Source organism: Danio aesculapii, chromosome 7 (assembly GCF_903798145.1).
Source record: "Danio aesculapii chromosome 7, fDanAes4.1, whole genome shotgun sequence".
Lineage (NCBI taxonomy): Eukaryota > Metazoa > Chordata > Actinopteri > Cypriniformes > Danionidae > Danio > Danio aesculapii.
The window spans coordinates 23,464,141-23,481,820 of NC_079441.1; the positions used below are offsets into that span (position 1 = coordinate 23,464,141).

General features: G+C 36.0%; 4 protein-coding genes across 7 annotated transcripts in view; 2 read left to right on the plus strand and 2 right to left on the minus strand.

Annotated features, from left to right (window-relative positions):
• Window positions 1–190: 190 nt before the first annotated feature.
• LOC130232738 (membrane-anchored junction protein) lies at window positions 191–2,769 on the minus strand. Its single transcript, XM_056462715.1, has 4 exons — window positions 2,506–2,769; window positions 2,341–2,392; window positions 2,184–2,259; window positions 191–378 (listed from the first exon to the last, which is right to left on the minus strand). The coding sequence occupies exons 1-4, from the start codon at window positions 2,604–2,606 to the stop codon at window positions 191–193; spliced, it is 417 nt and encodes a 138-aa protein (XP_056318690.1). The 5' UTR covers window positions 2,607–2,769.
• Window positions 2,770–3,064: 295 nt separating this feature from the next.
• On the plus strand, window positions 3,065–6,187 carry zgc:101765 (uncharacterized protein LOC450036 homolog). The gene is given in 5 exon segments (XM_056461347.1): window positions 3,065–3,261; window positions 4,406–5,092; window positions 5,095–5,147; window positions 5,149–5,238; window positions 5,241–6,187. Coding segments are annotated over 4 exon segments (864 nt in total). The 5' UTR covers window positions 3,065–3,261; window positions 4,406–4,470; the 3' UTR covers window positions 5,340–6,187.
• On the minus strand, window positions 5,717–10,653 carry badb (BCL2 associated agonist of cell death b). 3 transcript variants are annotated; one of them, XM_056461349.1, is made up of 4 exons: window positions 10,587–10,653; window positions 8,866–9,008; window positions 8,391–8,581; window positions 5,717–6,536 (listed from the first exon to the last, which is right to left on the minus strand). In XM_056461349.1, exons 2-4 carry the CDS (start codon window positions 8,999–9,001, stop codon window positions 6,420–6,422), a joined length of 444 nt encoding a protein of 147 aa, XP_056317324.1. In that variant the 5' UTR covers window positions 9,002–9,008; window positions 10,587–10,653; the 3' UTR covers window positions 5,717–6,419. The 3 variants fall into 3 exon arrangements, with proteins under 3 accessions (XP_056317324.1, XP_056317325.1, XP_056317323.1); XM_056461350.1 differs by lacking the exon at window positions 10,587–10,653 and adding an exon at window positions 10,108–10,426 and having other exon boundaries at window positions 5,717–6,533; XM_056461348.1 differs by lacking the exon at window positions 10,587–10,653 and adding an exon at window positions 10,108–10,382.
• Window positions 10,654–11,758: 1,105 nt separating this feature from the next.
• The window catches only part of exoc6b (exocyst complex component 6B), a 168,653-nt gene continuing 162,731 nt past the window's right edge, over window positions 11,759–17,680 (plus strand). The window contains exon 1 of one of the 2 annotated variants that reach the window (XM_056461351.1): window positions 11,759–11,901. In XM_056461351.1, coding sequence (XP_056317326.1) covers window positions 11,813–11,901 — 89 coding nt within the window. In that variant the 5' untranslated portion in view covers window positions 11,759–11,812. The remainder of the gene's footprint in view (window positions 11,902–17,680) is intronic. The other variant, XM_056461352.1, reaches the window with a different exon arrangement.

The window sequence follows — 17,680 nt, forward strand, 5'->3', positions numbered from 1 at the left end:
TTAAAGTTGAACCACTGAAGTCACATGAATGTTTCGACAATGTTTTGGGATCTTTTCTGGACAGTTGTTGTCTATGGAGGTTGAAATTACTCAATTTGTCTTCAGAAGATGAACAAAGGTCTCCTGGAACTGGAACGCCAAGAGGAAAAATTAATAACAGATTTTTCATTAATTGGATGAACAATACTTTTCAAGTATGTATTGTAGCGAAGAGATCGTATAGTGTAGAAGTGTAGTAGTAGAGAGGGCTCTCACCTGTGTGTTGAAAGGCTGGTTCACGATACTCCACGTACAGTGTTATTAGGAAGGGATATGGGATAAGTTCTAGACCCTTTTTTATGAACCTCATTTTGGACACTTGTTCCCATTTCCTTTTGTCTGTGGGACAAAGATATCAAGATATCAAAACAATAAACGTGTGATACGACATAATTATGTACATCAGAATGTGTCCTGTTTAATGTTAGCCATTTCTAAACTAATAAAATGACTATAATACTTTTTTATTTTTACAGAGGGCACTTGGTAAAACATGTTTTACAGCAACACCATGTAATATATCTAAATAAATCCATATTGACAAGCATATTTAGAACAAGATTGATTTGATGACATATTAAATGGGCATTTAAGGAGCACAGTGCTGAGTATTTAAGGCTGCACGATATTGGAAAAATCTAATATTGCGGTATTTTTTTTTGCTGCGATATAAGTTGCGATATGAATATAAATTCTTCAGATGAATTGAATATCTCTATTTGGAAAGATTTCATTCAATTAGATCGACTGAGGTGATCAAGGTCTTTTCTATGCAGTGTGTCTGCATAAAATATAAATTACAAGCAAATATAAATATACGACAAAGCAAAAATAAAAGTGAAATAAACAGTGCTTCATGGTTTTCTGGGTAGTCTAAAAGTATTTAGGTACAGAAATTGAACAATCAAACAAAATAACAGGGTCATCATTGTATAAATTATTTAAAAATATATCTTTATATTTTAATCTTTAATAAATAATCTAATCTTGCGATATCGATGCTTAAACGATTCATTGTTCAGCCCCAGTCCTGATACTCCTTATTTTAAAACTTTGCCATTATCCTTCAGACCACTAGGTTGTACCAATTTGTCAGCAAAACATTTTCAGTCATTTAAAATGAAAATAAGAATTTAAACGATGACCTTGGAGTTTGCATGTTCTCCCTGTGTTCGCGTGGGTTTCCTCCGGGTGCTCCGGTTTCCTCAACAGTTCAAAGATATGCGCAATAGGCGAATTGGGTAAGCTAAATTGTCTGTAGTGTATGTGTGTGAATGGGTGTTTCCCAGTGATGGGTTGCAGCTGGAAGGGCATCCTTTGCGTAAAACATATGCTGGATAAGTTGGTGGTTAGTTTCACTGTGGCGACCCCTTATTAATAAAGGAACTAAGCCGAAAAGAAAATTAATGAATGATTCATTCATTTTCCTCTGCGTAGTCCATTTATTCATCAGGGGTCGCCACAGCGGAATGAATCGTCAACTTATCCACAACTTAATCGTTAACTTATTCATTTTACATAGCGGATGCACTTGTAGCTGCAACCCATTACTGGGAAACATCCATACACACTCATTCACACACATACATTACAGATAATTTAGTATATTCAATTCACCTATAGTGCATGTCTTTAGACTGTGGGGGAAACTGAAGCACCCGGAGGAAACCCACGCGAACATGGAGAGAGTATGCAAACTCCACACCCAGCCAGGACTCGAACCAGCGACCTTCTTGCTGTGAGACTACAGTGCTAACCACTGAGCCACTGTGTCACCGTTGCATATTTTAATAAGTTCTTCGTAAATATCTTAATAAGTACGTTTCTTTTTTACATAACTGTTTCACTGAATGACAATGTAACAGGATTTAACCCATTTCTTTACTTATTTTGTCACCATTTACTTACTATCCTGTTATCCAAACTTCTATGGCACTCTATTGTCTATTAGAAATAAATTATGTATATAAAAAGTTCTGTCTTTGTCTATCCAAGGGTAACTGACATATAAAAAAACTCTTCTTTTGGGCTACACAGAAGAACTAAAGTAATTAAGGTTTGGAACAATATGAGGGTGAGTAAATGATTACAGAATTGTCATATTGGGCAAACTGTCTCTTTCAGTTATATTAAGAAAAGCATACAAGGAAAAATGTTGAAATTTTGAGTTGTGAAAGGATGAAGATCATCTAAGTTTGCCAGAACCGCACGCACAGCATTCTGCAAAACAAAATCACACCAATTAAATCTTCTGAAGGTTAACTAAATCAAATCCAAAATGATAATCCAGGTCTTGATAACCTCCAGCTCCTCACTGACTAGCGCCCCATTCAGCATGTCCTCCTCCTCAATGCTGCAAGACAATATCCAAAGCTTTTATTTATGGTTTTGTATATAAAGTTATATTCAGAATAACACAGCATACTTTGTATTTTAAACAAGTCAAATAAACTTGCATGGTCTTGCCTGCTCATGTCTCCTCGTCTTATCTTGAATTTGAAAACATGTTGTTCAGCCAGGAAAAACCTGGTCTCGGGTATAGGGAAGGTAAAAGCCTGGATTGACATAGTAACAAATGCAACACTGGAAAAAAAATGAAACAAAATCGAAAAATAAACATTATGTAACAAACAGTTTACAGGAATAAAATAATAGTTAACAGAAATCAAGAATGCTAAACAGTTGTAGCTAGCTGGAACAAATAACCTATGCAGCAAGTCTCTGTAAATTATAAAAACTAATTTTAGAAACGTTTAGTTTAATTAACGTTACTAAAGGGAAATGACATGGTTAATTAATAACGTTAGCCAGATGTAAGTGTAAATTACCGTAATGCCTCAAGTATTTCACGCTAGCTTTAAGTTAGAGCGCGAATTTTTCAGTCAGCTGTCCCGCCCCGCCCTCAGATCAAGACAACAAACTCTGATTGGTCAAGCGTCCTATCCATTAAAGCGCAAAACCGCTGGTGTTAAGAGTTCCTCTGACCTCACGGAAATGTGTTCCGCCTTTTTATTGTCACATGATCTAGTTAGGTTGAGCGTGTTGTAAACCTGCCGTATACATTGATAAGACTGACTGTATCGCGAAGTTTATCTTCTACATATTTCAGGTAGAACATAGATAAATTAGCATTGGTATTTACTTGGAACAGATCACTGGACCTTGACCGTTTTGAAGTCACATGCTGACTGTTTGTCTTTTCATTTCCAGAAAGCCTGCAGGGTGAGTTTATATCTCTGAATATAAAATGCTCTTAATCTATCTCTTTTTTTTCCCTCCATTTGATTGTAACGTTAGACTCTATTTATTGCAGTGGATATGTTGCATTTTCGTTTTCATGCACTTCAGTTTTCATGCACTTGCAAATGATTGCATTAGTTTGCGTAGTCTAACTAAATTTTCTTATTTTATTTATTACATTATTAAAACCATTAAGAATTACATTTTTAACTCAAACAGGTTTAAACACACCCTGATAAAGGAATTTATTGCAGAATTTGCTGTAACAGTTGTCGTGAATTGTATCTCTTTACAAAATAAAAAAGTATAAATATTAAAAATAAGGTTTTACTGAGATGTATTGTTGGTGATTGGATGGATGTCGGACTGAATGAGTAGCATTACTTGGAAAAAGCTAAATTAAGACCTGTTTAAAATGATTTAAGACCTACAACACAATATTTCAGTGAATTTAAGACATTTTAAGTCCCAGCAGACACCCTGTTTATCTGTCAATCCATTCTTTATTCATTCTTACATCACCTTGCTGAATTTCTCTTTCCACGATCTCACAAAATATGTATATTTTGATTTCATTTTAATTATATTATCTTTATTTAGTCTAATGACTTTGTTTCATTATTCATCTTCATGCACTAGAGCAGATGCCCAAAGTATAGCCCCTGGGCCAAAGTTGGCACATGGTAACCTTTGATTTGGCCCACCATCCCATCTCAAAAAAGAGGGAGAAGTGATGGGAAGGTGATTGGGTCTTCTGCCTTTGCCATTTTTAAATTTAATGTAACCTTTTTATTTGTTTTATTGCTTCGCTACAAAAAAGGCAACTGAAAATAAAGGATTCAATTAAATATTGTAAATGAATCAGACTGCTAAAATGTAAATACTGTCATTTGACAGATAGAGGTCAATACACAAGACATTTGCAAGCAAATCAAGGTACAGGCAGGAGCAGCTCGACTAGTGTTTTCAGCATTGATATATTATTAATATGATTTAATGTTTTTCTAGTTATTGTTAAATATTACAGAAGAAATTAGGAAATTACCCATGGCAAATTTAATATATACGGTTAAGTATATATTTGGCCCACAGCCCTCAATCAAGTTTGCTTTTTTGCCCTTTATAGGAAAAAGTTTGGTCACCCCTGCACTAGAGTTTCCACAGTCTCCAAAGTTTCCTGGTTCTCTCATAATGACAGACCCTCAGCCATCTGTACTCCTCAACAATGATATTCGGATGCCTCTCTTGGGATTAGGCACTTTCCGTTTGCAGGGTCAAGAAGACACTTACAGTGCTGTGGATGCTGCTTTGAAAGCTGGTTATCGTGCCTTTGACACTGCTGCAGTGTATCGTAATGAGGCACATCTAGGTCATGCCCTCCGTTGCCTGCTGCCCAAGCATGGCCTCTCACGAGAAGATGTTTTCATTACTAGTAAACTGGGTCCTAAAGATCAAGGCTCCAAAGCCAGGGATGGTTGTCTGAGGAGCCTGGAGCAGTTGGGACTGGGCTACATTGACCTATATCTTATTCACTGGCCAGGTACCCAGGGGCTGCCCGTTGGGGATAAACGAAATCCTGAAAACCGTGCTCAAAGCTGGAGAGTTTTGGAGGAGTTCTACTCCGAGGGCAAATTTCGAGCCATTGGAGTGTCTAATTACACAGTAGAGCACATGCAGGAGCTGTTGAAGAGCTGTAAAGTCCCCCCGGCAGTTCTTCAGGTTGAGTTTCACCCAAAACTGCTCCAAAATGACCTGAGGGGTCTGTGCAAGATTAGAGGGGTGTGTTTTTCAGCATATTCATCCCTTGGAACTGGGCTCTTCTGTCAAATCCTGTTGTTCTGGAAATTGCTAAAGAGTCCGGTAGGACCACCAGCCCAAGTTGTTGCTGAGGTGGCTGTACAACAGAGCATTGCTGTTCTGCCAACATCATCTCAGCCAGAACGTGTGGAGGAGAATGGGCAATACTGTTTGACTTTGAGATTAGCGAGAACGACATGGAAAGGCTCTCTGCACTTGACTGTGGGGAGAAATTCTGCTGGGATCCAACACAAGTGTCTTAATTGAGAGAATTGATTTACAAATACTGAGGAACTCCTCCAATTTCTGATTCATAGCCCACAACATAACCCACATTTTATGACTGGCCTGGTACTGTAACTCTTGCTTAAATCAGATTCGGAAGCAATTTATCTATTAACAAGTTGAAATATACAATCTACATAGCTGGACTCTGAAATGTCGTGAGAATTATTTTTTTAAAGCTGTATGTTCAGGTTCAGCCTCTGTTTACATTTGCTTGTGTGCCAGAACAATTTCCTGGAGTATGACTAATAGACAAGTGAGCAAAGTCATTTAATAGACACTGCTATGTACTATCAACATGAAGAACAGTGCGTGGACTTTACACTTTTGTGAGAATAACAAACAGTGCTGAAAGTAGTTTATTAGGTTTTTATTAGAATATATTGGTTACAAACAATAGAAAAATAACATCACAGTAAAATAATTGTCTTAATTCATAAAAAGTTACAAGGCATTTAAAATCTGTCATTTTCAAGTAATACCAGCAACGATGGTGTCCCCCGTTCTTACAATCTTGGATATTTAGACCCATCTTTGTTTCTGGGCTCTTGTGCTTATTGGTGTTGTTGTTTGTGTGGACAATTCCAAGACATTTTTATGACTCTGAGATGATGATAACTCTGGGCCTTCGAAGTGGCCAAAGGTCCTTCACAGTAAAACCAGATTTTGTACAGCTGACTGTCTAACAGTATGGTTAGATATGATATCTAATGTTTCTGACGTTCATTTGTTAAAACATTTCATCTCAAAACCGATACGGGAGAGTGACAAAGTCTGTGCTTTGCGCAAGTTTACGTTCACATTTATAAAGTTTACTGCATAACAATCCCAGAGCCTGGGAAACTCCATTTTGTTGTCTTCGTGGCCATTGCACTTGCCAGTGAGAAACAGATCATGCCTTATTCAATAGTCAAGGGTCCCAGTGCAGCTCCTGACTTTAGAACCAGTCAGTGGAATTATTCCTTCTCTTCAAAGCAGCGCACCCTTATTTTCTGCCATCAATTGTTATGTACAGTAGTTCTCTTTTCGTTCTTCATCTATCATTCACTCACTGTCAGTCACTCTGCAGGGCGCGACTCAGCATCAGACTCTTTGTGACTCCAAAGAAAGGCCAACCAGCTGGGCGATTGACTCATCTGACGCGCAGTTCCTGCACTTTTTACTCTCTTCATCTGCTAAAAAAAACAAAAAAAAAACATCTTTATTCTCAATTTTTAACAATACAAATGAATTTGCCTAGCATGTTTACCATTTTAAAAGGTATAGTTCACGCAAAAAAATATTTTTGACTACAAAAGGAGAATTCAAAATGTCATTGTCTATATATAATGGCAGTGAAAAGCAATCAGCACCGTTTAAAAATAAAAAAGTATCAGAGAAAGGTTCCATGCAATGTGATGTATAATTCACGCATTCTGGGGCACAAATGCAGGATGCAGTTTGGCTAAAATAAACCAAAATTTATTTTATTTTATGAGACTTTTAACATGGGTGACACGGTGGTGCAGTGGGTATCACTGTCGCCTCACAGCAAGAAGGTAGCTGGTTTGAGCCCTGGCTTGGGTCAGTTGGCATTTCTGTGTGGAGTTTGCATGTTCTCCTCATGTTCGTGTGGGTTTCATCCAAGTGCTCCGGTTTCCCCCACAGTCCAAAGACGTGATGTAGAATGAATTGGGTAAACTAAATTGTATGTAGAGCATGCATGTCCTGGTCCTCCAGATTGGGGGTTGAGCGTTGGGCTAATAAACCTCATAAAAACTAGATGTTATGAAACACCAATATGGTGCGGCTAAATATCAACTTCGATATAAATGGCCCAGGGAGTAAAACTTTTAACATACTGTTGCAGTTCACTCTGATTTGCTCAGGAGAAACACAAAAACTGCAAGAAATCAAGACTAATAAAAAACATTACAAAATACAATTTATTTACTTTCAGATAAAATATAGATTTGTGTTTAGGCATTCATGCATTAACTAGTGCAATGACCCATTCATCCTTAATGTATTTATGTTTAAGCACAATGCTGGTCACCGTTTACTGCCATTATATGGACGTGCAAACAGGACATTTTCTTAAAAATGTGTATTTTTTACAAATTTGTGTTGTTCCATTGCCATATTACATTTCAGATGTAAAGAAGGGTATAATATGGCAATGGAACAACACCAGGGTAAGCAAAACGATGACTTAATATGCAACTTTAAGTGAACTATTGCTTCAATGGAACTAGGGATGCTCATAATAACCGATGAATTGTTAACCGAAAGGGACATTTTTGACCGATTAATGGTATCAGTTAAATGATTCAATATTATTTTATTTATTTTTCAATTTTTGGCTGCATAAGGGGCCGATTCACATCGCATCGAACGCGCTTTTTGTATCGAGAGAGACATCTTTTGAATGGTTTACTAATGGCCACGAGCGTTTTGCGTTTTTGTCGTTGCGTGCTGTGTGTTCGCATTTGGGAAAAAAAGTCAACTCTGAGCGGAAAAACCGTTACATCAGTCGCATCTTTTTCATTCTTCAATCAAATGAAAACAGGCGGGGTTTCCATTGATTAAATGCTTTTTATTTGACGAAAGAAAAAAACAAACGTGATTTCACAAACAGCATTGGCTGGTTCTTATAAAGGATGTTTTCATTTTGTAATTTAAACTTGTCATTTAAGTGAAAAATATCTAGGGCAGGACTATTTATTTTATTCTATTTAGTTTATTCTGTTTTTCTATACTGTTGGAAACGCTGCCTGTGCTTGAAGATGTGCTGTTGTTCTGTTTGCTGTTGTTTACATGTTAAAATAAATCAGTATTTGTGTCAGACACAAAATAGACATGTCAAATTTTTTTTTAACTAAATAATAATTTAATACTAATCTTACCAGTTAATATTCGGTTAATGAGCTGCGGGTGTCGGTTGGCAAAATTAACTGAAATGAGCATCCCTAAATGGAACTTGAGCATATTCCTTTGATAGTTCAAACCTTCCTCTACCCCTAATATGGTACCAAATAATAGTTTCTCACCCCTTTATCAAACTCATCACTCATTCTTCTCAGCTGTTGGCCGTATTTCTTAGCTGCCCACAAAGCAGGAGGAGCTGAGCGGGATCTCGGCCTGAAAGGATCCCCAAGCATATGAGGATCTTCTGCAACTCCAGTCTCCAGCAAGTCCTCCTCATTCATAGAGAGGTTCCTCTGTCTGCCCAGTTGCTCTCCTTCAATAAGATATTAAATGTTCAGATCAAACCTCACAGTAGAATACATCGCAAGTATTGAATCATTTCAAATGATTCATTGGAATTTAAAAAAATCAAATGCCAGTACCGAGATTATTCATATGACATATTACTCTGATTTGAGTCCCTTTTGAGCAATGCATCACACTTTGCAATAGCTTGATGTCTTGTAATTGTGGTTAGCAGTGCTGTGTGTCTCCAGGATACAACAGAAATGACGTGTGTACTTGTAACTATCCCACAAGCCCTTGAGACTCACTCACCTTTCAGCCTATCAGGCACAGTGAGGTGCTGCTTTTTCTGTTTCGACCCACAGTTGTGTTTATTCAGGCTCGAGTCTTCACTGTCTTCCATTGTTTCTGTCTCTGAATCGTCAGAGATATTGAACATATGTGCCATGATTAATCTGTAAGAAAAAAAGCAGTTGCATTTAATTGTATGAACATTTCTAAGGTTAAAGAGACAGTTCACCCAATAATTTACATTGTTATCCTCCACCTCTTTGAGTTTCTTTCTTTTTTTAAGACATTATGGGAAATGTTGAAAACTGGTAGCTATTGATTTCCATAGTATGTTTTTTCGTCTATGAATGGTTTACAACATTCTTCAAATTATGTTATTATTGTTTTATCAATAGAAGGAAATGCAAGTTTGAAACCAGTAACCACAGAGTATATGGTGAGTAAATTTTCATTTTGGGTGAACTCCACATTCAAGTAAATTAAGTCATTGGCTACTAAACTAATATTATAAGCCAGGGTGTTACGAAACTGGTTAATCCTAAAACAATTTGGGATCAACCTCTTAAAGAGATAGTTCACCCAAAAATGAAAATGTACTCTTATTTACTTAGCCACAAGTAGTTTTAAACCTTTATGAGTTGTTGTTTTTGTTCCTGTTGAATTTGAAATAAGTTATTTTGAAAAATGTTTGAAACCTGTAACCATGGACTTTTATTGTAGGAAAAACTAACACTATGGAAGTCAATAGTTACAGGTTTAAACATTTTTCAAAATATCTTCTTTTGCGTTCAAGAGAGAAACTCAAACAGGTTAGCGACAAGTGAAGGGTGAGAAAATGACAGAATTTTCAGTTTTGGGTGAACTATCCCCTTAATCTGCTGGTAAGGATGTGGCAAACATTGCAATAGATCAATACAAGCAACACGTTACTGTGGAGTTTCGTGAACCACCAACAAGAAAACGTTATGGTGGTGTAAATTCAGACCGAGTTTCACACTGGTTTTTAATGTAAACTGACACAGAGGGGGGTTTTCTTCAGAAAACTACTAAACTGCTCTACTTACACCAGACCGAAAATAAACCAAACACTCTAAAAGCGAAATATGCTCGTCGAGCTTTGTATGGTGGCAATACAAGCTTAATAATTATTGCATTACACGATCAAATTCAAAAACTAAAATCAACAGGAAACTTCTGTTTACAACTTTAAGGCTCTGGACCATAAAATGACGTTATAGCAGCCAAACGCTCCGGGTTACTTACTTTTTGAAGTTTCAGTTCTGAGTTGTAATGCTTCCAACGGCGATTTTTGTTTTATTCAATTATTGATATCCCAACTATCGAGTTTCCTACCGATTGCAGGAGACTTGCGTGTAATCTTCCGGGTGATCTGTGTCCTAGTGTTTGGAGGACTGGCTGTGTTTGTATTTCTGCTGCCTTCCTGACATACCGTCAGTGTTGCCAGATATGGCTGACTTTTCCGCAGCCCAAAAGCTGTTCAAATCCCGCCTAAACGCAAAAAAACCCCCAAGATATAAAAAATATTAAATCGAAATTAACCTATTTACTTAACTAGTTAACACTGCTCCCCCTCACTTACACACTGCACGTATTGCTGTGGAGATAACAAAATATTAGAGCATATTCTTGTGGGAGGGCCCACGTTGCGGTTTGCGCTGGTCACCACTAAATGGAGTAGGAGCACACAATTATGTTTAGTTAAATAAGTTTATAAAACTTACGTTTCAAAACCGCTCAATTTTTTGTCAACCCGCCAATGCCATTTTTACCCGCACAATCAAATTCAAAACCGCCCAATCTGGCAACATACCGTGCTATGTGGAATAGAGGGGCAACAAGGATTTTGGTATATAGTGGCAAAATTAAATAATCACCAAATCAAGAGGGAAAAATATGAAATAGGCCCTGCCTATTTAATATAAATGAAGTCTTTTAACTTCATAATAAACAGTGCGAAGTATTCTGGATTAAGTGACCAGATAAAAAAAAACACACTTGTGATTAAATTGTATTACATATTAATGCCCACAGTCAATAAATTACTAATGTTTAAATGTCTTTTACACGTCAATAGGCAGATAACAGCTTGGATTACCTGATTATAAATTCAAACACAATGAAAGTGAATTGTTCATAATTGATATATATATAATTCTCATTGTCTTGTAATTTAATTTGTGTAAAAAGTGTTTATGATACATTACCCACATTACGTTTAGTCATGTAGTTTGTAATACGTAAAAAAACATATATGTTTACCCTGCAGTGCTAATAAATAATGGATGATTTGCATTACCCCGCTAGCTACATACCAAATAAATCAATGCATGGAAAGGAAATATTGATGAGTTGAAGTTATTTTATTGTTTAGTTTTTTTTGTTTGTTTTCTTGCTGAGTTAATTATGGATGGTGGATTTTTTAAAGTGGCATTGATTACTGCATTGTTTTGCTTTTAGATTTTACTAGAATGTCAATGATAATGCAATAATTTATTATTTATTTTTTAATGCCCTGAATGAAAGGTATTTATCATGATATATGAACCTTTAGATGTCGCTGTTTTGCAATGCAGAGTTTGTGTTTTGGTATTTGTGGGTGTTTTGAGGTTGAATAAATAGCATAAATATTCTCATACAGTAAAATATATTAATTTAATAATATAAACACAAGTTTTCTTCATTAACTCGCATAATTTAATTAATTAATTAATTAATTTTACTTAAAACAATCAAAATTTAAAACTTTTTTAAATGAAAAAATGTGTCCTCAACATATCCTCATAAAAGTGTTACTAATAAATCCAGCGTACTTTTGTTCACTCTAAAACTTATTTCTCTGTAATCAGTCGTTCAGCAGTTATACCGGAAGTAAAAGCTCCAGTATTTTCTCCCTCTCTCTCTCTGGGCGCTGTGTGTGTGTTGTGTGCGCGTCGCGAGGATATGGAAGATGGCGAGCGCGGAGATCGCGGCGGAGCATGAGCGAATCTTGCGGGAGATTGAGAGCACAGACACAAACTGCATCGGCCCAACACTGCGGTAAGTTTTCGTTTAATGCAAGTTACAGGAGGCTACCGGGCTCGGGCTGTGCTGTGACATTTTGGCTGAAAGGTGCCCGGAGACGCTGTTCTCCTTGTTCCCTCAACTTCTCACTCCAGAGATTGCCAGGAAATCTTCCATTCAGGTTGTCAGGCTGGTGAAGTAGGTGCTCAGTAGCGGTTTAGAGAAAGTTTTAGTTAGTATTCCTCTCACGCGACTCCCTGCAAGGCTCTCGGGGAGCTGGCGGATATTGGAGAATAATGAATAAGGAACAACCAAACAAACCAAAAGAAATATGAACGCAGAGTTGTGCTGTTGCTGTCCATTGTATTTAAGGAAGTAACGCAGGCTTTTATGTTCTCCTCATAACATTGGCGTCTTTTTGTCCAAATGTATTTTTCTGCGTCAGAGCTTCATGACTCATTCGTTTTGATTGGACTTTAATAATAGTTATGAGAGTTAAGAGTTATTCACTAAGAACAAAATCTTGAACCATGTCCACCTACAGCTGTTCTTGGGATATTTAGTGACTTGGAGATGTTTAACAAATATGAAAGACAATCCATGTTATTTGGTATGGTAATTGCCAAAAGGGTCATTTTGAGAATGTGGAAAACTGAATATGTACCTACATTTGGTATGGAGATCTCTTAAAAACATGTCAGCTTTGGAGAGGTTGAGATATTATTCAGTTCAATTCAATTCTCATTTGCTTTATTGGTATGGCTGTTCAATATTACAAAAGCTTGAAAGAGGAGGACAAATAAAAACGTGAGAAATAAAAACGCGAACATTTTAAACCATAGTGCATAACATAAACACACACAGACAAATGGTGACTGTGGTAGACCGTAGGGTAGTAGTAATACACACATTACACACCTAGATATATCAAGATATGACAAATATCAATAATGATAAACTGGAGATATTTGACAAAACATGTGGATAGATATTAGAACACCTCAATGCACTGTATATTCACTATACATAAACTATTATGTTTTTAACAAAGTGCCCAAACTATTATTTGACAATAAAACTATAGTCAGGATAATGCATTTTCCTTGTAATATAAGAACAATGTTACTTTATAATTACATTTATATATGCATTACCTGATCACAGGGGCATATAATTATTAATCACCTGTTTCCGAAGGGTCTGTCTATAACCCCCACCCCCCAACTAAAATAAATTTAAGGCAGCACTCTTTTTGCATGTGGTTGACTTGTATCTGTCAACTATTTTGACTGAATACAAATACCAATCACTCGTTTAATTAATCTCCTGTTACATGGTGACTCATTTGTGTTTTTACATGTTGCTCAGATAGTGGAACTTTGCGATGCTAATTTTGGTGCTAGCAGGGTGTGTGGTGCACATTGATAACAGCTTCATATTCTCACACCCTCCAGTGGGACTTTATTTTGCAGAATGAGCTGATGTTACAGTAAGCAAAACCTGACTTTCTGAGCTGGGTAAAATTAGCTTGTTCAGTTATTATATTGCATGTTGTGGTTTCTTTTGATCAGGACCATAAGACAGTGCAAGAAAACATGAGACACTGTGTACTTTTATATGACATGTACAGAACAAGACAAGTTAAGATTGTTTGAAGAGCTGATCATGTAAAACCAGGGAGGCCTTCATGTTTTGAGTTTGGAAATCTTGAACTTGGATACAGGAAAAGCTATAGCTTAATATAATTTTTTTGCTTATATAATTATGATTTTAATGTCGCACAGTTTCTGGAACACCTGTATGTCTTACAGATGGAGAAGCATAATGATGCATTATTCAGTCAGTAATTTAAATGGTAAATGAGCATGTCTCTCTTTCAGGCATCTCATCTTGTGTGCACTATTTATTTATTGGTATTGGAATAGGTAATTGTATATCAATGATAATAGTAATCTAATTGATTATCATTTTTAAAAGCTGAAGTGGTTACCCTGTTTTATTTATTAGTCACAATAAGTATAACCAAAGACTATAGAAAACACAAGACATGTCACTCGTACAGTTTTGAATGTGTAAAAGTGTAGCGGTCAATATGGCGAATGAAGCTAGTACAGGAGCCAATCGCCGATCGCTATAGACTGATGTTTCTCTGGGAGAGGAGATCAGGCCAGAGGTGCGCTTTTCAGTGTGTTTGTTGACCACAAAAACTGTTGTAAATCTCAGCGAATACTTGCCTCACAGACATAAGAAATAGGTCCACATAAAGCTTGAAATCTGTACTTTTACACGAATCAACTACACTGTCTGCACTAATCAACTACACTAATCTGTATGAATCGAATGCAAAGTACAGTCCATCATGTCAAACGCACATCACATCACAGCAACTACTGACGTGCCCACAAACTTGTAAACAAAGAGTCGCTGTCATTTTTGGAGGAGTTTCGCCATCAAGACCAACTTGTGGATTACTTCTCATGACCAATGCCATCAGACAAGCATTATTCAGAGGATGATAATGTGTAGAATGCCAATAAATGAGGTTGGTGTCGTGATCTTGTTCCTTTTGAGTGTGCATGCACATGCCCATTAGCTTGCGACAACCTGAAAAAAATGCAGATTTAGTTTGATTCGAACGTTTAGAAACTTAACTTATAAGACCATTCCTGTTTAAGTTTATTGGTGATTACAAATATGTAATGTAATTTTGAGCTTGACAAACAGTTTTGGAGAATTTGATGTTTCCCCATTCAGACAGAATGCCCGAGCATACTGCCCGAGGAGCGTTTCAAAGATGGCCACCAAGTGAAATGACTTGCCTTAAAGGGACTTTGGTATAACTCAATGTACAACTAAATGCAAGGGCTAAAAAATCAATCGTGTTCTGAAGGTCAGTCATGTTTTTAATATTATTTAAATTACAATTATGTAAAAATAGTAAAACATTTGAATATTTATATATTATTCTTTGTTTTTTTAAATAGTTTATGCATTTATTTTAAATGATAAAAAATAAAAACAAAATTTCTAATTTTGCACACAATCCTGCATATCTTCAAACTCCATCCATGTCTGTCTCTCTCAATCTCTCACTCTCTCTCAGCTGAATTCACAAGTAGCTGGGGCTTTGTGGAGTTGGAGAAACTATAGAACATTTGTTTTTGTGATGCTTGAGGCGTTAAAGTAATTTGATGTTGCTGAATGTTTGGTTTCAAGGTTTTAATGGGGAGTTTTCCCACAAGGTTTTATTGGTGGGATCAGATATAAAGTGGTGGATAGAGGTAAGGTGTGTTTTAAAAAAAAAATTGATTGCTACGGCAAAACTTGCAATTTGGAAGACAAGGAAAAAAAAGAATCAGTACTTGGATTAATTGATTAGAATCATGTTGAAATGTATGGTAAAATGATTTTTATATTGCAAATTATATTCTTGAACTTTCTAAATTCTATTTGTACTAAAATTTTGTACTGAAGAGAGTTAAAAAAAAATTAAGCTTTGTTCAACCTTCCTCTCTCTCTCTCTCTCTCTCTCTCTCTCTCTCTCTCTAATACAAACTGAGCTGCATGATAGTGGAAAAGTCTAACATTGCAATATTAAGTTTTTCTGTGATATATTAGGGCTGGTCATTTTTAGGGAAACATCATAATCATGATTATTTTGGTCATAATTGTAATCACAGTTATTTAAAACGATTATCAGTGGGCCATATGTCCAAAAGGTTTTGGAGATATACATTTATCATAAATTAGAAATGTATTAAAAGTATGAATGAATCAAATACACATCAGTAAATGAAGCACTTCCCAAGCTGCAAAAGTCATGTTACAGTAAAAGATTTACTAATTTTCATGTGAAAAAGCAATAATTGTTTAACCTCAATTAAAGTTTTTTTTAATAATTGTTGGAAACCAAAATCGAAATTGAATTGCACAGCCCTACGATATATATTGCAATATCAATGCAATTTCACCAGATGACTTAAATATCTGGTGAAATATTTGGAATAATATTTAGAAATAATTGATAATTTTATAGGGATTGATTGGGATGATTCTGTAGAGTTGTGCAGAGATAAATGCAATAAAGAAACTAAATACAAGTAAAATAAACAGTGTTTTATGGTCTTCCGAGAAGTCTAACAGTATTCAAGTAAACAGTATATGAACAATCAAATGTAAGTTAATACTGCATAGTCTTCGTTGTAATAATAATTCAATAAAATCAACTTTTATTCAAGTTTAAAACTGTAAAATGTCTTATGCCCAAAAGCTTTCAAAATCCTCATACAACCACAGGCCTCGAAAACACTATAATAAACTATATACCAGATTCAACATTGCAAATCCTGCAATATGTCTATTGCGAATGATCACATTGCGATATCGATGCTAAAGCGATATATTGTGCAGCCCTAATACAAACACATTATAAATGACCTTGGGTAATGCAGATTTCCCATGTATCATACTGTCAGGTCAAGTAGAAAAGTAAGATTTAATGGACTGTGTGCTCTGCATGTTTTCTTAAAGTGCTAATTTAAAGACACTGGACAGCCTTTCACTTTCTGATGTGCTTTTAGATGCCTTATAATGGATGGTGCAACACATTATCAGACAAGACTGAAAACAAGCTAATCGATGACGTTTTTTAAAATGCTGACTTCGATTGACTTTCTTGTTTATCTTTGATTTTTCTTCTCTCCTTCATTTAGATGTCTGTTTGAGCTCCTTTTGTTGGCATTTTTTAAATGTCTCTAAGTTTAAGCTTCGATAGGAGTTTTGTATATTCTGTTTACATAAGCAGGTTTAACATCCTCATATATCTATTTTAGTACCTCTTTCCAAAGACTTGAAGTTTTCTGCTTTTTATGGCAAAACTGCCAGCGAATGTGACTTCATGGTTTCATAAGAACAGTGTGTTTTTTGTTAGTTCAGGTTGGTTTGTGCCATGTGCTGGCTGTGTCATATTGTGTGCATGTGATCGTTGATGTCTCCTGCGACATGTTGTTGAGCTTAAATTCATACTAATGAGAAAAGCTCAAGTTTTTAGTGTGTGTGTGAACTGTAGTTGGCCTCATGTGAAGGCAGTTTTAACAAGACTTCTCAGTGTTGGCCTGAAATTATGTGTGCGTTTGAGATATCCTGGGCTGGTCTGCTTTTTATGAGTCTGCTTTCCCAGATCGTTCTGCTTCTCTTCCCATTTAACTCAAATTCTGTTATAATATTCCTTTATATCTCAATATGTAAATAGAGTAGTTTTTGCATGTGTCTTGGTGCATGCCTGGGTTTGCATTGAGCAACTTCTTTTATTTTTCATAGAAGCGAGTGTATCTTTCATAATGTGTTTTCACGTCAGGACTTGTAATGACATTCCAGTGTTAAGCCTTGTACAGAAGAAAAAAAAAATAATTCGGTCTTTCCCTGGTCTGAGCATCCTTTTTAAGTTTTAAAGTTTGCACTCGCCAAAAAGTAGATGCTGCTGCTGATCAAATTATTTGCTTAAAATGAGGTAAAATAAGCTGTTCAGTTTCATTCAGGGCTGGACGACATCACTGTGTATATCATTACTGCAGATTAAATTGCCAACCTTATTTAGTGTCTGCAGCAGAATGGAGATAAGTGGATGTTATTTAATGTGTTCAAGACACTTCTCGTCAGACTGAGGGAAATGCTGGGAGTTTGTCAATACTTTGTGTTTACATATTTATATTTTTATATGTATTATTAGGGCTGCACGAATAATTTAAATGTGATTTAATTTGAACATTTCTCAAATATTTGCAAATGATATCAGGGCTCAACATTAAGACTGCCC